The following is a 16,753-nucleotide window of genomic DNA, read 5'->3' on the forward strand; positions in this document are numbered from 1 at the left end:
CCCTGATTTCAGGCTCCTGGTCAGGACAGTGAGAGGACAGGTTTGGATGTTTTCAGGCCCCTAGTCTGCGGCACTTTGTTGAAACAGCCTCGGGAGCCAAGCAGGCAGGAAGGAACAGCGGCATGCAAGCGGAGACCCTGGTGGCTTGACTCTGTGTGGGAGGGAAGGCTCAGCCACCCACCAGGGTTTTCACCTGAGCACCTGGGTGACCAGGTCCCTTTGGAGCACAGATGGCTGAGGCTGGTTGTGAGCTCTGTTGGAGGCCTTCTGTGTGGGGCATCCTGTGGGGCTACCAACCAGCTGTTGCACGTGCTCCAGGTCTAGAGCCCAGGGAGAGGCGGGGCTGGGAGTGCTCTGCACAGATGGCAGGCTCTGAAGCTGGGCCCTCCTAGGGGTCTCCTGGGGAACAGAGGGGGCTCCGGACTGAGCCCAAGGAGGACAAACCCCATGAGAGTTTGCTCATTTGTTTCCAAACACCTTCAGGGGCAGATAGCATGACTCCGGACACACCCCTTTCCCTCCTGCTTTCTCAGCCCCTAGGAGGTAAGGTTTAACCTCATCCAGCTCTGCTTTCTGGGTTGGAACGGAATCACAAGTGACTTGACTTTGCAACTTTCCCCAAATTCCAGCATGGATTGGGAGGGAGACAGTGGCAGGAGCTGGTGCTCCAGAGATGGGCATGGGACACTGGGGAGTCTGCTTAAGCATCCATCCTGTTTCCTCGTGTCTTAAGTGGAGATGATACCAGCCTCCCAGGGCTGCCACGGGGAGCACATGAGGCACATGAGGCAGTGCATGGAGAGCCCGTAGCTCAGATGCTGACACACAGCTGGTGATGGTGATGATGATGATGGTGGTGGTGATGATGGTGGTGGCGATGGTGGCGATGGTGATGGTGATGATGATGATGGTGGTGATGGTGATGGTGGTGATGATGGTGGTGATGATGGTAGTGATGATGGTGATGGTGGCGGTGGTGATTGTGATGGTGGTGATGGTGGTGATGATGGTGATGGTGGTGATGGTGGTGATGATGGTGATATGATGGTGGTGATGATGATGGTGGTGATGATGGTGATGATGGCGGTAGTAATGATGATGGTGATGGTGGCGATGGTGGTGATGGTGATGATGGTGGTGGTGATGGTGGTGATGGTGGTGATGGAGGCAATGGAGGTGATGATGCTGATGATGGTGATGATGGTGATGATGGTGATATCATGGTGGTGGTGATGATGATGATGGTAGTAATGATGATGGTGATGGTGGCAATGGTAGTGGTGGTGATGGTGGCGATGGTGGCGATGGTGATGATGGTGATGATGGTGGTGATGATGGTGATGATGGTGATGGTGGTGATGATGGTGATGGTGGTGATATCATGGTGGTGATGATGTTGATGATGATGGTAGTAATGATGGTGATGGTGGCAATGGTAGTGGTGGTGATGGTGGTGATGGTGATGGTGGTGATGATGATGGTGATGGTGGCGATGAACATGATGGTGAGGTTGGTGGTGAAGATGGGGATAGTGGTGGTGATGTATTTCTTGGTGGGCATTTTCCTTTCCTATCTACACTGTCTTCTTACAAGCAGAGATGAGAGACATTCCTCTCTTGCCTCCCCTGCTCGAGGATGAAGAGTATTCGGGAGCCTCATTAACACGCCCTGGTTTCTATTTCAGGATATTGACTGGGTACAGACAGAGAAGCATGTGTTTGAGCAGGCATCCAGCAACCCTTTCCTGGTCGGCTTACACTCCTGCTTCCAGACAACAAGTCGGTAAGAAAAAGAGCGTGTTTCTAAGATTCTGCTAATTTCCGCATTGAGCTGCACGGCAGCTGAGTAGGCATGAGGTTTCTGCCATTGTATTGGGCTCTCTCAATTGCACGTATGGGTTTGTTTTGTTTTTTGAGTTTTTTTTTTTTCGCTCATCAAACTAAGTTTGTTGTTCTTATCAGCTGGTGTCTTGTATCAAGTAAATTTCATGGATTTGCACCTAAATTTTTAATTGCATTTATAAAATATCTATTGAAAACATCCTACTGAGTACAGGAGTAGAGGCATTGGGTTAGGTGTTGGGACGCCATAGTGGGCAGGGGGTGGGTTTCTATGCTCATGGATATTACAAATAAGCGGAATAAATTAAAAAATACCAACAATGTCACTTAATAAAATTTTATAGTGGAATCCTACTGTTTTAAAAGGCTTGAAGACCACTGGTCTGGGATAGTCAATGTATACTGTTCAGAATTCTTTTCAGCCAGTTGACTTAAACTCACCCAGTGTGTTTATTTGAAGAAATATCGACTGTATTCTGTGTCGGGGTCTTCAAGACCACCCCCAGGTTCAGCGATTTAGCAGGAGAACTCATAGGACCAGCACATAGTAGGACTCAAGGCTAAGATTTCTTGCCATGAAAGGATATAAAGCACAACTGGCAAAGGGAAGAGGCACGTGGGGTGAAGAGGGTAGTCACACAAGTCACCATCGGCCAGCAAGGAATTGTGACAACTGAGGACTTTCCTGGGGTCTAGCACGTGCCAGAATATTCCAGAAGGAAAGCAGGTGTTCAGCATTCACCATATTGTGTATGCACAGCAGACCACTCTTACGATCCAGGGGAGGTTTCATATCGGTGGAGGGAGCTGTCTACTAGTCAAGTGCCCAGACTCCAGCCAAGGGCCAGCCTCGCAAGCAGGCCTTTCTGAGGACGACAAGTCTCTGTCTGGCTTATGGTAACTCAGCTCAGCTGTAAATCAGACTAGTGACTCGTACTTCCCCACGTCCACCCTCACCTCCCTCCTGACCTTCAGTCCCTTGACCCACCTGAACTGGCTGCCACCTGTGCGTCCAAAGCACCTGGGGTAAATGGCCTTTCCCCTACATCTGTCGTCGTCCCCTCCCCGGATCTCACTGATCCGGACTCCTAAGTGTGTCTCAGGTTCCTCCCTTCTCTCCTGAGCCCTGACCACAGCCTCTTTGGGGCGTCTGGTCCCTGGTCCTCCCCTGGCTGTCAGTTCCCTCATGTTGGAGTTAAGCCATATTTTGAAAACACAGATCTAAAGTGTCTTTCTCCTGCTTCGAAGCTCCTCTGATTACTTTCCCAGTTGCTTCTGGGATGTGATCCAGGCCCCCAGGCATGTGGCTGGAGTTGCTGTGACCCAGCTCCACCCTGGGCTTCTCTGCTCTGTCCATCTTGGTCATGCCGCCAGGTGGGCCCCGCCCTCCCCCTGTCCCCCCACTCCTCCTGCCTCCGCACTTGAGGAAAGTTTCCCTCGTTGTGTCTGTGCGTTCTCCCCATGCCTCTGTGTAGCACTGACCGTGGTCTCTGGGAGTCACGGACTATGCCCAAGGGCAGACGACCCATCGCAACCCCACACTTCCTGAATGGTGAGATTCCAAAAGACTTGTTTTACGGTTGATTTTACTGTATGAACTCGTGGGGGTGTGGTGTAAAAGGGTCAGACTTTGAACCTCACTCCCGTCTTTGTCACTGGAGCACAGTGCTTTCTGCCTCCGGAGATGGTCTGCGTGTCACGTTCCCAGGTGCGCTAAGGAGAACCGAAAACAAGTTCATCCATTCAGTGTTTGTGTGTGATCCTGTGACACAGCCACTCTGCTCTTCCAAACGGACGTGTGGGAGATTCGTTTACAGCGTTCACCGGAGGGGGGGCCGCCTCCCAGGACATCACATTCATCTCTTATTTTTACAGGATCTGTCAGTCTGTCTGGAAGCTCCAAACACCTGGTTAGTCGGGATAGGGTGTCTCTCCTGGGCTTTGCCCCAGCTGTGTGTCTATGCCTGTGGCCCGCGGCACACTCCTGGAGAGAGCAGGGGGTGCTTGGTACCCAACACCCTGTGGGCAGTCACGCTGCTTAAAGAATATTTTTTTAAGGTACAATCATGTTGTTGGTACAAGTATAAAGTGAACACGTGTCACATTCTTTGTGACTCATGAATTAGTGAGGGTTGCAGATGTTACAACCAGTTCAGAGGGGAGCTCAAAGTCCTGAACAGGCCCGAGCAGTCAGCAGCACGGAGACGCGTTCGCACCGGCTGCGGGGCTGGAGCCGGGAGTGGGGGCGTCCGGGGGGCTGGAGCCAGAGTGTCCGGGGGCTGGGAGCCGGGGCATCTGGGGGGCTGGAGCCAGGAGCCGGGGCATCTGGGGGGCTGGAGCAGGGAGCTGGGCGTCTGAGGGGCTGGAGCCGGGAGCTGGGGTATCCGGGGGCCTGGAGCTGGGGTGCCCAGGGGGCTGGAGCCGGGAGTTGGGGTTCTGGGGGGGGGGGGGCGGGTCTGGAGCCCGGATGACCTACCTTCCTGCCGACGGTCTCCGCTGCATGGCTGTGCATGGACGACCCTTCCAGGGTCTGGAAGGCTCTGAGAAGCCCACAGGAACAGAGAGCCTGGGAGGGGCTCGTACACACAGCACCCAGTTTCTGCTGAGGTCTGGAGTCACAGCTGGGGTGTGGGCCCGGCCCTCCTCTTGTCAGCTGTGTGACCTCGGGGTAACCTGTCTACACCCCAGTCTCCTCTGGGAACAGGGAGCAGCAGGGACGCTGCCTCTTAGGGTCGCTGTGGGGATTAGTAAGACATTAAAATGTTGATAGCAAGGCCCGGCTTGTGGTGAACCGTTGATAGAGTGAGCCTCTGTGAGGGCCTCTCTCCGTGTTGGCGCTGGGCCTTTGAACAGAGGCACCGCTGACGCTGTGTCTGGGCCCCGGGAGACCAGCAGCATCCCCCATTGCGGTCGGGTGGCGATTAGCACTGCGCCGACAAACCCTCACGGCCAGCAGGACACCCACAGGGACTGAAGTCGTGAAATGTGACGAGGCCCCAGCAAGCAGAGGTGTGGGCAGCTGCGGGGACAGGACACTTGGGGAGCCCCGCCTGCCGGGGGTACGGGTGGCCGCCGCCTCGGCTCCTGGGCCGCGGGAGGCGCTGCAGGCTCTGCCCGGAGCACGTCGTCCCGAGGGCTTGCCACGGGCCTGTCTGCAGGGGCCTGGGAGCCCGACCTGCCACGCCTGCGAATAGACAGGACGGCCAGCTGCTGACCATGCTCCGAGCCGTGCCTGGTGCCCGGGGCGGCCGCGGTAGATGTCTGCCGAATGACCCAGCAGCTCATGGTGAGCACAGTTGTCGGCGGGGCCTCGGGACGGGGAGAAAGAAGGGTTTCTTCTCTCCCCCCTTCAAGTCCGGTGCCCACTCTGGTCAGCCGCGTCCTGTGCTCATGGCTCCATGGGCTCCCCGGGTTTTAAGGCACTTATGTCATCACACACAGCACAACACAAGGGCAGTGGTGTTTCCAGCACAGAAACATCTGCGCTTTGGGAGAGGCGTGCTTCGTAGCCAGACGGCCCCATCCTTCTCAGACAATGGCCAAAATGAAAATTAACCACAAAATTGCTTCTGTTTGAGCTATTCCAGGAAAAATGGGCTGAAGATTGTAGCTGAGGTGACTATTTTTAGCACGCTCCCCCCCATAAAGTTGCAGTTTGGGGACATTTGTCGCACGTAGCATGATCTCAGATCACAGATGAGCAAGCTGCCATTAAAATATTTATGGTTAGCTTGCGGCTCTGAAATACAGCCTTTTAACCGTGTGCCTCGACTTACCATACTGCCCTCCTCTCGCGTGGACGTGCACTCACTCGTGTACGGAAGAGCTCCCTGCGCTGTGGTCTGACTTCGACGCTTGACTCGATGGTTCTTGGTTCACAGTGGCGTCTGGAGATTAAATGCTGCTGAGCCGGGGCTGGCGTGTGTGCTTCCGTGTGAAGTGCCCCGGAGGACTCGCCTGCCGCCCTGCAGACTTCTCCCGGGGCTCAGTCACGGCCCGGCCGGGGTGGGACCGCGGTGCTCCAGCACTGGCGTGTGGAGGCGCTGACGGAGCGGCGTGTGGGGAGGGGACAGGCGCCGGGATGCCTCCCAGAGGAGGTGGTGTGTATCTGGGAGGAGGAGAAAGGGCCTCGGAGGTGTGGGGGGTCATCCTGGAGCGATCCGCAGCCACTTAGGCTCCAGGGAAACTGAGGCCCCGGTGGTATTCTGCGGGGGAAGCGCAACACCCAGTTCCTAGGAGGGCTGGTGGCATAGGGTCTGGACATGGGCACGGACCCACTGGGCACATCGAGGCCTGGAAGGAGGCGTCAGAACGGAGCTGAGGACCGTATGTGTTGCCTGATGCCAGGGAGTGGGTGGAGATTCTGGGGGCAGAAGTGAGGTCAGCAAGGGCATACTGGGGGACTCTGGGGGACACTGGGGTCGGCGGTGAGCTCCTGTCCTTCGGGTAGTTGTGGGTACGGTGGCTGCGGGAGGAGGTCAGGCCTCAAGCGGGGGTGATGCTTGACGTGCGGGCAGGCAGGTGAGCAGAGCCACGCTGGGTCAAGCCTCCTGGGGGGCTCAGAGGAAAACCGACTTTTCTCGGGGCCTCTGCTTGTGGAGGGAGGCCGTGAGCACAGCAGGGATCATCCGAGACCTTGGGAGTTCGGGCGTCTTCCTCTTTGAGCACATGAGTCACTGCACTTTCAAAACACAATCAATTTGTTGGAGTCATAATTCAATTGAAGCCCAGAATAGAAGGAGCAGACGTTGAGTGACAGGCAGCAGAGCGCGGTGCGGGTCTTGGCTGCAGCCTTTGTTCCGACGGGCGGTGGTGGCACCAGAGCTCTGAGTTTGCTCACGGTTCACCTGGATCGGCTAAGATCCGGTCCCCTCCCCCCGGGCTCCCGGGGCAGGACGGCTTGGGCCGCGGACAGCCGGGGGGCGTCGTGGGGAGGAAGGATTCTTCCGTCCCAAGCGGCCTGTGACTCACTACAACAGTTAAGGAGGTTCTGGGGGGTTCGCTCAGCTTCGGCAAGTACGCGTAGAACGCACTGCTTGTAGAAACGCTGGGGGTGGCCATCACTGAACCATCCCAAGCCCTGCGCAGTGACGGAGCCCGGGCCTGGCCTCCTTCCATCAGATTCTGAGAAAGTCTTTTATCCCTCCTGTGCCTCTGCCTCTCCCTCTGGCTCGTGGTCACTGGTTAAACATTAATGCGCAGACTGTGGAGTCCGTGCGGGAGGGTCAGCGGACGCTGTAAACGCTGGTCTTATCTGGTGTACTCGCTCTTATCTGGCACTTTTCCTCAAAGGGCCACATAGTGTTTTCAGCTTTGAGGACCACGCGGTTTGTATGGAAGTATTCACAGTGGTGCAAGGACAGCCGGACACAGTACGTGAAGATAGACACATGCAGTGTTCCAGTAAAACTTTATTAACAAACACAGGTGGTGGGCTGAACATGGCCAGCTCCTAGTTTATAGCGTCACCTCTTGAGTTGAGCATTCTCTTAACCTATGGCATCGGTCTTTCCGTCTGAGCCGAGGTGTGGGGGCTGGGTACTTTATTCCATGGGGGCAGGGGTGGGGGAGATGTGGGAGAGGGTGTTGTAGGTCCTTGGCACTGAGGAGCAAGTCTGTGCCCGGCTCTCACCCGGGGGTTCTGTGAGTGTCCTCCCGTGTCCAGGTTCACACCAGCCAGCAGGGGCCGCAGCCCCTGGGTTCCCGTCTGGGTGGCCAGGGTCAGGGGGTCAGGAACTGACCCGGCCCTGCAGCCCTGCTTCTTTCCCTTCCTGGTGTGGTGTCCAAGCAGATTGTGGGAGAGTTTGGCCGAGTCTGGCCATCTGAGCTTGGGGGGCAGCCCCAGGCCTCTGGACCCATCACCTTCCTCCCTCTGGGTTGGGTGTGGCCTTGTGACCCGGGGCTGTGGGTGCAAGGACATGTGCCGCTCCCTGGCCACACGTTGAACCGCTGCACGTGCCAGGCACCCCAAGTGGGAGGTGAGCCCCGTGGGGCTCGGCCGTGGCCACGGCAGCAGCTCTGAGGCACACGGAGCACCATCGTTGGAGAATCAGCGTCACGTGGCCCTGGTACAGCTTTGCTCTGAAGAAATGTCAAAAGTACTCTTAAGGCTTATCTGTAGACCTAAAAAAGAAAAGAAGCAAACCAAAAGCCTTATGTCTGTGGCTGCCATGGAAAGAAAACCGAGCTCCTCTGCTGTGACTGGGGCTTGATCAACTTTGCAGAATCCCTGGCTCAGTGACTTTCCGGGACGGACGACCAGTCTGGCTACGCCTCCCCTCAAATGCCCATGGTGGGCTTTTCTCCGGGTCGGAAAGGAAACTACCTTTGCTTCCACTCTCTAGGTTTTTAAATGCCCCCTTCATTGCTGAGCTCCCAAGGCTCTCGAATTTTCCCCAGAATTCATGTGTTTTGCTGTTTTGTCTGGAAGTGGCGTCGGGTTTGTCCCTGTTCTGGAAAGGCACCGTCCGTCACCTGCTGTCAGCTCAGGTGGGCCAGCGGCCCCGGAGACGCTTCCTGGGGAGCACACATCGGGGTGCGCGCCTATCCTCCGGGGGTGCAGGTGCTCAAGGGAGCCACGCCCACTGGGGACGGGACTCCTGGTCGTTGTGGAAAATCTCTGTCCTGTGCTTGGAAGTCACCCTACGGGTTTTGAACAAATGCTTTTTTAAAAATTTTTTTTAACACTGGCTGTTAGGTCCGAGGTCTCTTCCCAGGGGTGGGATGAGCACCGCACGTCCCTCACGGTGGCTGGCAGCATGGATGTGCACGTGCAGACGCCGCGAGGGTAGATGGTAGAGACGTTCCGTGTCGCACGTGTGCTGTCACACGAATGCCACCACGCACAACACGCATGTGAGCGGGCGTAGCTCTGCGCCGGCGAAGCTTTAGGGATGCAGGTGAATCCTGGGGCGGCCAAGCCTTCTTCGGCCTTCCAGACACACCCTTTGGAGGCGGGAGCAGAACGAGGGCTGAAGGAATCGCTCCTCGCTGGCCGAGAGGGTCGCGGCGCTCGCTCGCGGTCCAGGCCCTTCTCCATCTGCGTATTGACGGATTTCGGGTTGTTGCTCGTGTAAGCGCGTGTTAGAACCTCCGTGGGGGGCCTCAGCGTGTGCACTCGAGTGACCTCCCTCTTCCCGGCCGTGAGGGTGGGGCACCTGTGACCCACAAGCCGACCCCGCAAGCTGTCTGCGCTCACTCCCACTCCCCACCCAGAGGAACCGTGAGCTGCCCTCAACAGGGTATTTCTGGAAGATGGTGCGTGAATTTAATTTTGAAAATGACATCTTATTGAGCGTGAGAAAAATGTTGTGCGGAAGGATCCACATGGTAGAGGGTTTGGAGACCGGGATGGCGTGCGGTCCCGGTTCCTTAGTCACAGGGTCACGCAGAGTCACACAGGGTCATGTTGGCCCGCCCTGGCCCCAGCCACCCCCAGGCCTTCCCCCTGCCTCCAAGTCACCCCTGCGCTGGGACAGTCCGTCCAGTGGCCAGGTGCCAGCCTGCAGCCCCACCCCCTTCTTTCTGCCCTGGTGTCCGGACCTCTGCACGTTCGTTGGCTGTCCTTAGTGCCTCCTTACCGCGCCGCCCCCCACCCGCGCCACTGGGGCTCCTGCCCGGGGACAACACACCTCCTTATGCCTCCCCGGCCTCCAACCAGATTTGGCGGCCAGAGCAGTCACTCACCAGACGCGGCCACCCCCTCACCTGGCCCGTGCACCTGTGCACCTGCTCTTCCGGCCCCTCGGCCTCCAGGGTGGTCCCGCAGCTCTGTGTCCGGCCCCTGCCTCTGCCAGCCCCGTGGGGAGAGCATGTGCCCCTGTGCTGGGCGACACGAGCAGCTGAATGGGAATTGTCATGTGTGTTTTCAGTCAGTTTCCCTACGTCGGGATCAGAATGGATCAGAACAAGAAACCCCATGGGCAGGGTCTCTTGACATCTCCCAAGAGATGCCCCAGGGACCTGGGTACAGAGCCCGTCTTTTCAGTCTGGGCTGCTTTCCTCACCAGCCTGGGCAGGGTCAGGCAACCCCGGGCACCTCCCTTCCTCGGCCTCACAGGAGAGCTGACCTGCCAGCAGCCCAGCTCGGTTGTTCCTGGTCATGGGGCCTCCCCACGTTGAACCTGCCCCCGAGGAGGTCTGGCATGGGCCGCATGGGGTCTCAGCCCCCACCGCCCTCTCTCTCCCTCAGGCTGTTCCTGGTCATAGAGTATGTCAATGGCGGGGACCTCATGTTCCACATGCAGAGACAGAGGAAGCTTCCAGAGGAGCACGCCAGGTGGGTGCCGTGCTGGTGGGCGGGCAGGCGCGGGCCGGGCAGCGGGGCCCTCCTCGGAGGCCCCGGGGTGAGCTGGAAGGGAGGTGGAGTCTGGGGGGACGTGGCAAAGAGGGCGCCGCTGTCCCCTGCAGTGCGGCTCAGGGGTCCTACGATTTGTGGGTCCCCTGAGTTACAGAGCCTCAGAAACGGCCCGTCGGGTCTCGGCCCCCAGAGCAGGGTGGTGCATCTCCCGGAGAAGTGGGTGCTTCCTGGGAGAGTGTGTGCACGACGGTGCTGCGGGCGGTTCTGCCTTTCCCTGCTTCCAGAACCGGGGTGGGGTTGCCACGCGTCCCAGCTGCAGGCTCCCCCGAGTGGCATCGTGCCGCTTGTGGTTCTCATTACACGGTTACAAAGCAGGGCAGCGGCTCTTGGAGAAGAGTAACCCGTTTCTGTTCAAGTGACAGTGACGCTAAGGGCCGCCCGCCCTCCGGCCGCCTCGGGAACCCTCGTGTCTGCGCCCCGTCCGCCTCCTTCCTGTTCCCGTGGGTCCCCCCGCTCCTTACTTCCTCACCTTTGAAACAACTCCGTGCGGGTTTTGAGTCACCTTAGATCGTTTCTGGGGAAATGCAGGCAGTAAGTCAGGCATCGCCCACTCCCCACACACTAGCATTTTCTTTTTTAATTGTGGACAGAGCATAAAATTCTCCGTGCTATAGCCATTTGCAGGGGCTCAGCGGCATGAAGCACATTCGCATCGTAGTGCAGCCGTCCCCACCATCCGTCTCTGGAACATTCCATCTTCCCCGACTGATGCTGCCCCCCCGGCCTCCCCAGTCCCCCCTGGGGACCTTCTGAGGGGAATCCGACAGCGTCTGGCCTTCTGGGACTGGTTCACGTCACTGAGCAGAGTGCCTGCGAGGTCCGTCCGTGTCGCAGCAGGGCTCAGTAGCACCCTGTTGTGTGGAGGGACCGCGCTTTGCTTGTCCGTCCATCCGACGATGGGCACCTGGGTGGTGGTCTCCACCCTTGGCCACAGGGAATAGTGCAGTTGTGGATGGGGCCGCGCACACATCTCTTCAAGACCCTAGCTCATGTGCCATTTCTGGGTTTAACTGGGGCACCTCCGCGCTGTTCCCACAGCGGCTGGGCACATGAGTGCCGGTTTCCTCGCATCCTCGCCAACACGTCCTGTTGTCTGTCTGTCTGTGGGAGTGGCCATGCTAGGAGGTGGGAGGCAGTCTTGATCTGCGTTTCCCTGACGACGAGGACGTTGAGCATGTCTTGTGGTCGTGTTGGCCCCGTGTGTTCCTCGGCAAGAGGAGGACGCCAGGGCGTCTGCTGGGCGAGCCGTGGGGCCGGTGGCAGCCCCGCCGTTCCTGCTCGGCCTGCACGGGGCTCCCACCCAAGCTCCGTGTTGGGTTCCCTCTGCTGCCCCCAGATTCTATGCTGCTGAGATCTGTATCGCTCTCAACTTCCTACACGAGCGAGGGATTATCTACCGGGACCTGAAGCTGGACAACGTGCTCCTTGACGCCGAAGGCCACATCAAGTTAACGGACTACGGCATGTGCAAGGCGAGTGCGCGGTCCCCGGGTGATGCCTCCACGCGCTCAGAGGTGCCGGGGCTCCGGGGCCAGGCACCTCTGCCTTCACTGTCCTCAGCTGGCTTTCTCTGCTGCACGTCATCCCACCAGTGGGTGCGTAGTGGGAGCTGTTCTGCCCTCCTGGTAACTGACTTGTCCCCACAGGAAGGCCTGGGCCCTGGTGACACGACCAGCACTTTCTGCGGAACCCCGAATTACATCGCCCCAGAAATCCTGCGGGGGGAGGAGTACGGTGAGCGGGGCTGCCGGGCGGGTGGGGGGCTGCTCGCTCGCACACGGCAGGCAGGTGCGGATGAGGACAGGCCCTGGCCCCCGGGGGCATCCTCTTCTCGGGGATACGGTCCCAGAGCAGAGGGGGCCAGGTGGACCTGCCCGGGGCTGACGCTGCCAGGGGTCCTAACCTGGACTCTGGGGCTCTAGCCCAGTAGCCAGGGAGAGCGGTTTTATTGACCGGTTACAACTGAAACACACACCCCTCACTTTGTGCCCGGGCCCTGTCGCCCCCTGGCCTCAGCCCTTATTTGAACCTGTGTGGCCCCCATCTGTCCTGGGTGTCTACTCGGGTGTCCCCTGGTGGAGGACACTGGATAGGGTTCCTTTTATCAAGGAGCCCTAAGGGGTGGGGAAGGAGGAAAAGCCACACACATGTCCACAAATGCCCCCAGCGGATGTGCTGCCCCCGTCAGTGGGAGAGTAACCGGGTGGGACAGGGTAACACCTGCGGCCCCTGTGGACAGCGTTTCTGCCCCTCTGCCTTCTCTGGGTTTGAAACCAAAACGAGATTACTCTGTGTGTGCGCGTGTGCATGCATGTTCGTACGTGTGTGATGCATGTTTGTGTGATGTGTGCACGTGTGTGGTGTGTGTTCACGTGTGATGTGCGTGTGTGGTGCAGGCCTGTGCGTATGTGCGCACCCCACACACTCTTGTGTCCTAGTGTTTTCAGTGAAGCATATCACAAATACGCCATCAAATATTTTTAAACATTTTCTTTGCCATTAGGATGGGGGCATGGGGGCTGGCTAGGTGGGCAGGTCTCCTGCCGTCTCGGGTCAGAGGCACCCGCGAGGCTGCCATCCCTGGAGTTGCTGAGGAGCCAGACAGGGAAGGACAGACGGCAGGTGGAAAGACCAGAATTGAGCGCCCAGAAGCCGGCCTGGGACAGGGGGTCCCGTAGGGGATGGGGGCACTGCTCCAGAGGGTCTAAGGGGCTGCGGGGACACTGACGCCAGGCTCTCCCGGTCCCGTTCCCCGGTGCAATAAAATACACCCTGAAACGGCGAATGCAGGAAAATGTGGGAAAGACTGCTTGCAGCCTTCGAGAAAGGGGTGTTTCAAGCTTTGGTAGTAAGCCAAAGGAGAGTGAAAAGGACGGTTGCCCTGCAGGCTCGCTCAGCTTCACAAGTCTGCGCGGTCAGCGGCGCCACAGGCAGGATGAAAAGGCCAGGTGACAATCTGGGAAACCAGCAGAGTGCCAGCAAGGACGTTAACGGCCCTGATGTGAAACAGCTTTGCAGCTAGTTAAGAGAAAAAGAGACAAGGGCCCCACGATGGTGGGCAGAGGGGGAGGCGAGGCTGCCCAGGGCACGTCGAGGCACCCAGCCCAGCCCTGGCCAGAGCCGTGCCCGCGGCCGCGTTCCCCTGCTGACCGCCCGCCGGCCGGGCCTGTGTCGTCCCTCCAGGGTTCAGCGTAGACTGGTGGGCGCTGGGCGTTCTGATGTTTGAGATGATGGCCGGACGCTCCCCCTTTGACATCATCACCGACAACCCCGACATGAACACAGAGGACTACCTTTTCCAAGGTGTGTGGGCCGCAAGGTGTCTCCCGAGGGTTCAGGTGCTGCCCCCGCTGTGTGTTCGGGTCTCCCCCACCTGCCCGTCCCCCACAGGCAAGGTCGGCCCGTCCTCACAGACCCGCTCGCAGGGAGGCTAAGACGAGGTTGGGGAAGTGGGAGCGGCCGTGGGAGAGCGGGTTCACCAGGGAAGACAGCCTGTCATGATTTAGCCCAGACTCCTTCCTGCCCCCCCGCCAGGTGTGTGCCCTGGAGGCGTGGGAGGGCGGGGCCCCAACCCAGCTGTTTGCCACCTGCCAGTGCAGGACACCTGCCCCTGGGCCAGAAATCACTGCCCCGGGATGCTGGCGCCCAGGGACACGGTTGTCCCCGCAGCGCCCTCTGGTGGTCACATGCAGAGGCGCCCTCGTATGTGAGGAGGTTGCTGGCTACTGCGTGATCCTGAGCACGTTGGGGGGGGGTGTCCCTCTGTGGGGGAGAGACCCTGCTGGATGTAGGGAGGAGGGGCCAGGGCACTAAAAGCGCCCTGGACACTCCTGCTCAGAAAGGGTTTCGAGAGCCCTGCAGACCGCCCAGCTCCTCCCGCGGCTGGGCAGAGCAAACACAGCAGGGAGCGTCGGGAAGGAGCCAGACTTCTCACCAGGGCCCCAATCGTTGCAGTAATCCTGGAGAAGCCCATCCGGATCCCCCGATTCCTCTCGGTGAAAGCCTCCCACGTCTTGAAAGGATTTTTAAACAAGGTACACCTGTGGCCGCCGTGAGGGCCATCCCGCGTGTGGCTGCCCGGGGCGGGTGGTGGTTCCCAGTGTCCCCTACGACACCTGGGGGGGGGGCTCTGCTTCCTTATTTGACCTCTGCCCTGTGAATCGTCAGTCTGTAGTCATGCTTGCCGAAACATAGTGAGAAATTAGGCCCATGAGAAATTCAGTGAAGGTGACTCTGCTCTTCCGCTGGTGGCTGAGACCGGCTGCAGGTGACGCCGTGAAGCTCTTTACATCACGGGGAAGGGAAGCCGGGTGTCCTCTGGCCGCGAATCTGGGCTTCTTTGCTCCACACTGACTGGTCCTTATTTGAACTCTGACTCCTAGGACCCCAAAGAGAGGCTCGGCTGCCGGCCACAGACGGGATTCTCCGATATCAAGTCTCACGCATTCTTCCGCAGCATAGACTGGGACCTGGTAAAGCATGGGGGCCCGTTTGCCGCCTCCCGCCGAGGGAGGGCTGGGGATGAAGGGTGCGGTGGGGGCTGCCCTCTGGGGCCCCAGGAGTGACTGACAAGGAGCGTGAGGGGCCGTGATGAGCCCTTGGGGGGGGTGGTCCCCGGTGTTCCTGGGAGAAGTCCTGCCTGGGTGTCCCCCACCACATGCTGTGCTGCCTGGGGGTCCGGTTGTGGACGTCCTTCATCTGTGACCACACCGCCTGGTTGATTCTGCGTGAAATCCCCCGGTGGGACCCGGTTTCATGGTTGGTTTTCCAAAACCTGCCCTTGTTGGTCCTATCTTGGGATGCAGTGAACAGCGAAGGATGCAAGTGCCCTTTCCACTTTAGCGCCCTGGTTCCTGGTACTAAGGGAAGTCTGAACTGGATTTGTTGCAAAATATATAAATGGTTGCAGAGTTACTGAAATATAACCTTTAAAACGTGCTCCTCTGAGACAGAGGAGATGAGCTAGCTAATTAAATAAAGGTTGAACTTTAGCGCAAACTAGATCGGAGGAAAGCCCCGCTCTGGGGCCGCGTCACGTCTCCCCCGCGCAGCTGGTGTGGCGGCCCCGCGGCCCGCGCTGAGGTCCACCGCCCGGCCCCGTGGGCAGAGCAGCTCTCGTCCACTCCCTCTGGTCACTGTGACTTTCCACCCACGGGACTGTGCGTTCGTGGGGTCGTGGTGAGGAGCGCGCTCAGACCACGCACCCACCCCGCCCACACTGTCCAGGCCGCGGCTGGGTGATTTCAAAACAATTCAGCGTCCTCTCCCTTTGAGCCATTAGCCACGAGTACTTAGAACAATATTCAGAGCCCAGGTACTTTCTAGTTACGAAAAAGACTTTGAGGGCACCTGGCTGGCTCAGTCGGAGTGTGTGACTCTTCATCTCAGGGTCGTGTTTCAAGCCCCTACGCCTTCAAGCCCCACGCTGGGCGTAGAGCTTACTTAAAAAAATGAAAGAAAAGAGAAACTGACCTTGACTGGCCCACTAGCACAAGGGCGAGGAAAGGTAGGTTTGGGCTGGTTTCTGACCGTTACCTGTGTAGCTCGGGACAGCTGGCCTGGAGGGAAGTGCCACCGCCAGGCGCCCACACCCCCTGGAGGCCCACACTGAGCCTCCGTGGTCCACGTACTGACTGGCCGAGCCCACGGCAGCGCCTCGTGCCCTCCCTCCCCACCCCTGCAGATTGAGGGTTCCGCAGGGTTCCGCACAGCACAGCCCCCCTGCACCACCCAGGCAGGTGTCCTCCCGCTGAGCTGGAAGAGGCCTTCGTAGACACCTCGCCCACTGTCACGGGGCTCCGGCCGGATGTCGGGCCTCAGTGAGCATCCTCAGTGGCCTGTGACGCCACATCCCCTGAGGGTGACATCTGGTCATTTCTGGTCAGTGCGTCCTTGCCGAAAACCCTGTTCTCAAGTGCGGCCTGTGTTGGCCGTCATCAGAAGGCTAAGGGTTGATGGCGCGGATGTGAAATGAGGAAGGTGCTCTTCTAGGGTCAGTGTCCACATTTATAAGCCACGTCCAGACATGGGGGCGTGCGGGCCCACCCTTGGCTCCGTGGAGTGACCGCTGTCGCGGACATGCCTGAGCGGAAGGACACGAACTGCGTGAGGAGGCACGTGGGGTCCCCAGCCCTGTGCCCCGTGGTGCTCGAGGGGATGCTGTTTTCAGTGGGAGGGATATGCAGATAGTGGAGGGAAGAAGCATTTTGATAAAACGGGTGCTGGGGTCCCTCCACCCTCACAGGGCTGCTTCTGGAATTCCCTCGCTGCCCCCACTGCCAGGAGAGCGGCGTCTAGGACGGTCTCTGCTTTGCATACATTCGGTGGCGGGCTTATCACCCAGAATTGAGGAAACAGAGACCAGCAGACAGGAGAAGCCCCACTCAGAGATGTGGTCACCCTGGACCCCGGTCTGCCTCTTCCACCCTGTCCTCAGGGACTCGGCTTCCAGGGTCTGGGCCTCTCCCTGCTCCCGGGACGGGACATTCTTCCTGCCTAGCCTTGCCAGCAGTGGCCTCCTCTGTCCAGGGACCTCCTGTCTCCCCCCAGGCTT

General features: G+C 58.9%; 1 protein-coding gene across 2 annotated transcripts in view; it reads left to right on the plus strand.

The window, feature by feature from the left end:
* PRKCZ (protein kinase C zeta) overlaps positions 1 to 16,753 on the plus strand; it is a 101,222-nt gene that overhangs the window by 82,428 nt on the left and 2,041 nt on the right. For both annotated transcript variants that reach the window (XM_057305266.1, XM_057305267.1), the window contains 6 exons: positions 1,685 to 1,782; positions 10,033 to 10,119; positions 11,537 to 11,934; positions 13,384 to 13,503; positions 14,155 to 14,234; positions 14,583 to 14,672. In XM_057305266.1, coding sequence (XP_057161249.1) covers positions 1,685 to 1,782; positions 10,033 to 10,119; positions 11,537 to 11,934; positions 13,384 to 13,503; positions 14,155 to 14,234; positions 14,583 to 14,672 — 873 coding nt within the window. The remainder of the gene's footprint in view (positions 1 to 1,684; positions 1,783 to 10,032; positions 10,120 to 11,536; positions 11,935 to 13,383; positions 13,504 to 14,154; positions 14,235 to 14,582; positions 14,673 to 16,753) is intronic.

This window comes from Ursus arctos, unplaced genomic scaffold, assembly GCF_023065955.2.
Source record: "Ursus arctos isolate Adak ecotype North America unplaced genomic scaffold, UrsArc2.0 scaffold_32, whole genome shotgun sequence".
In the NCBI taxonomy this organism is placed as follows: domain Eukaryota; kingdom Metazoa; phylum Chordata; class Mammalia; order Carnivora; family Ursidae; genus Ursus; species Ursus arctos.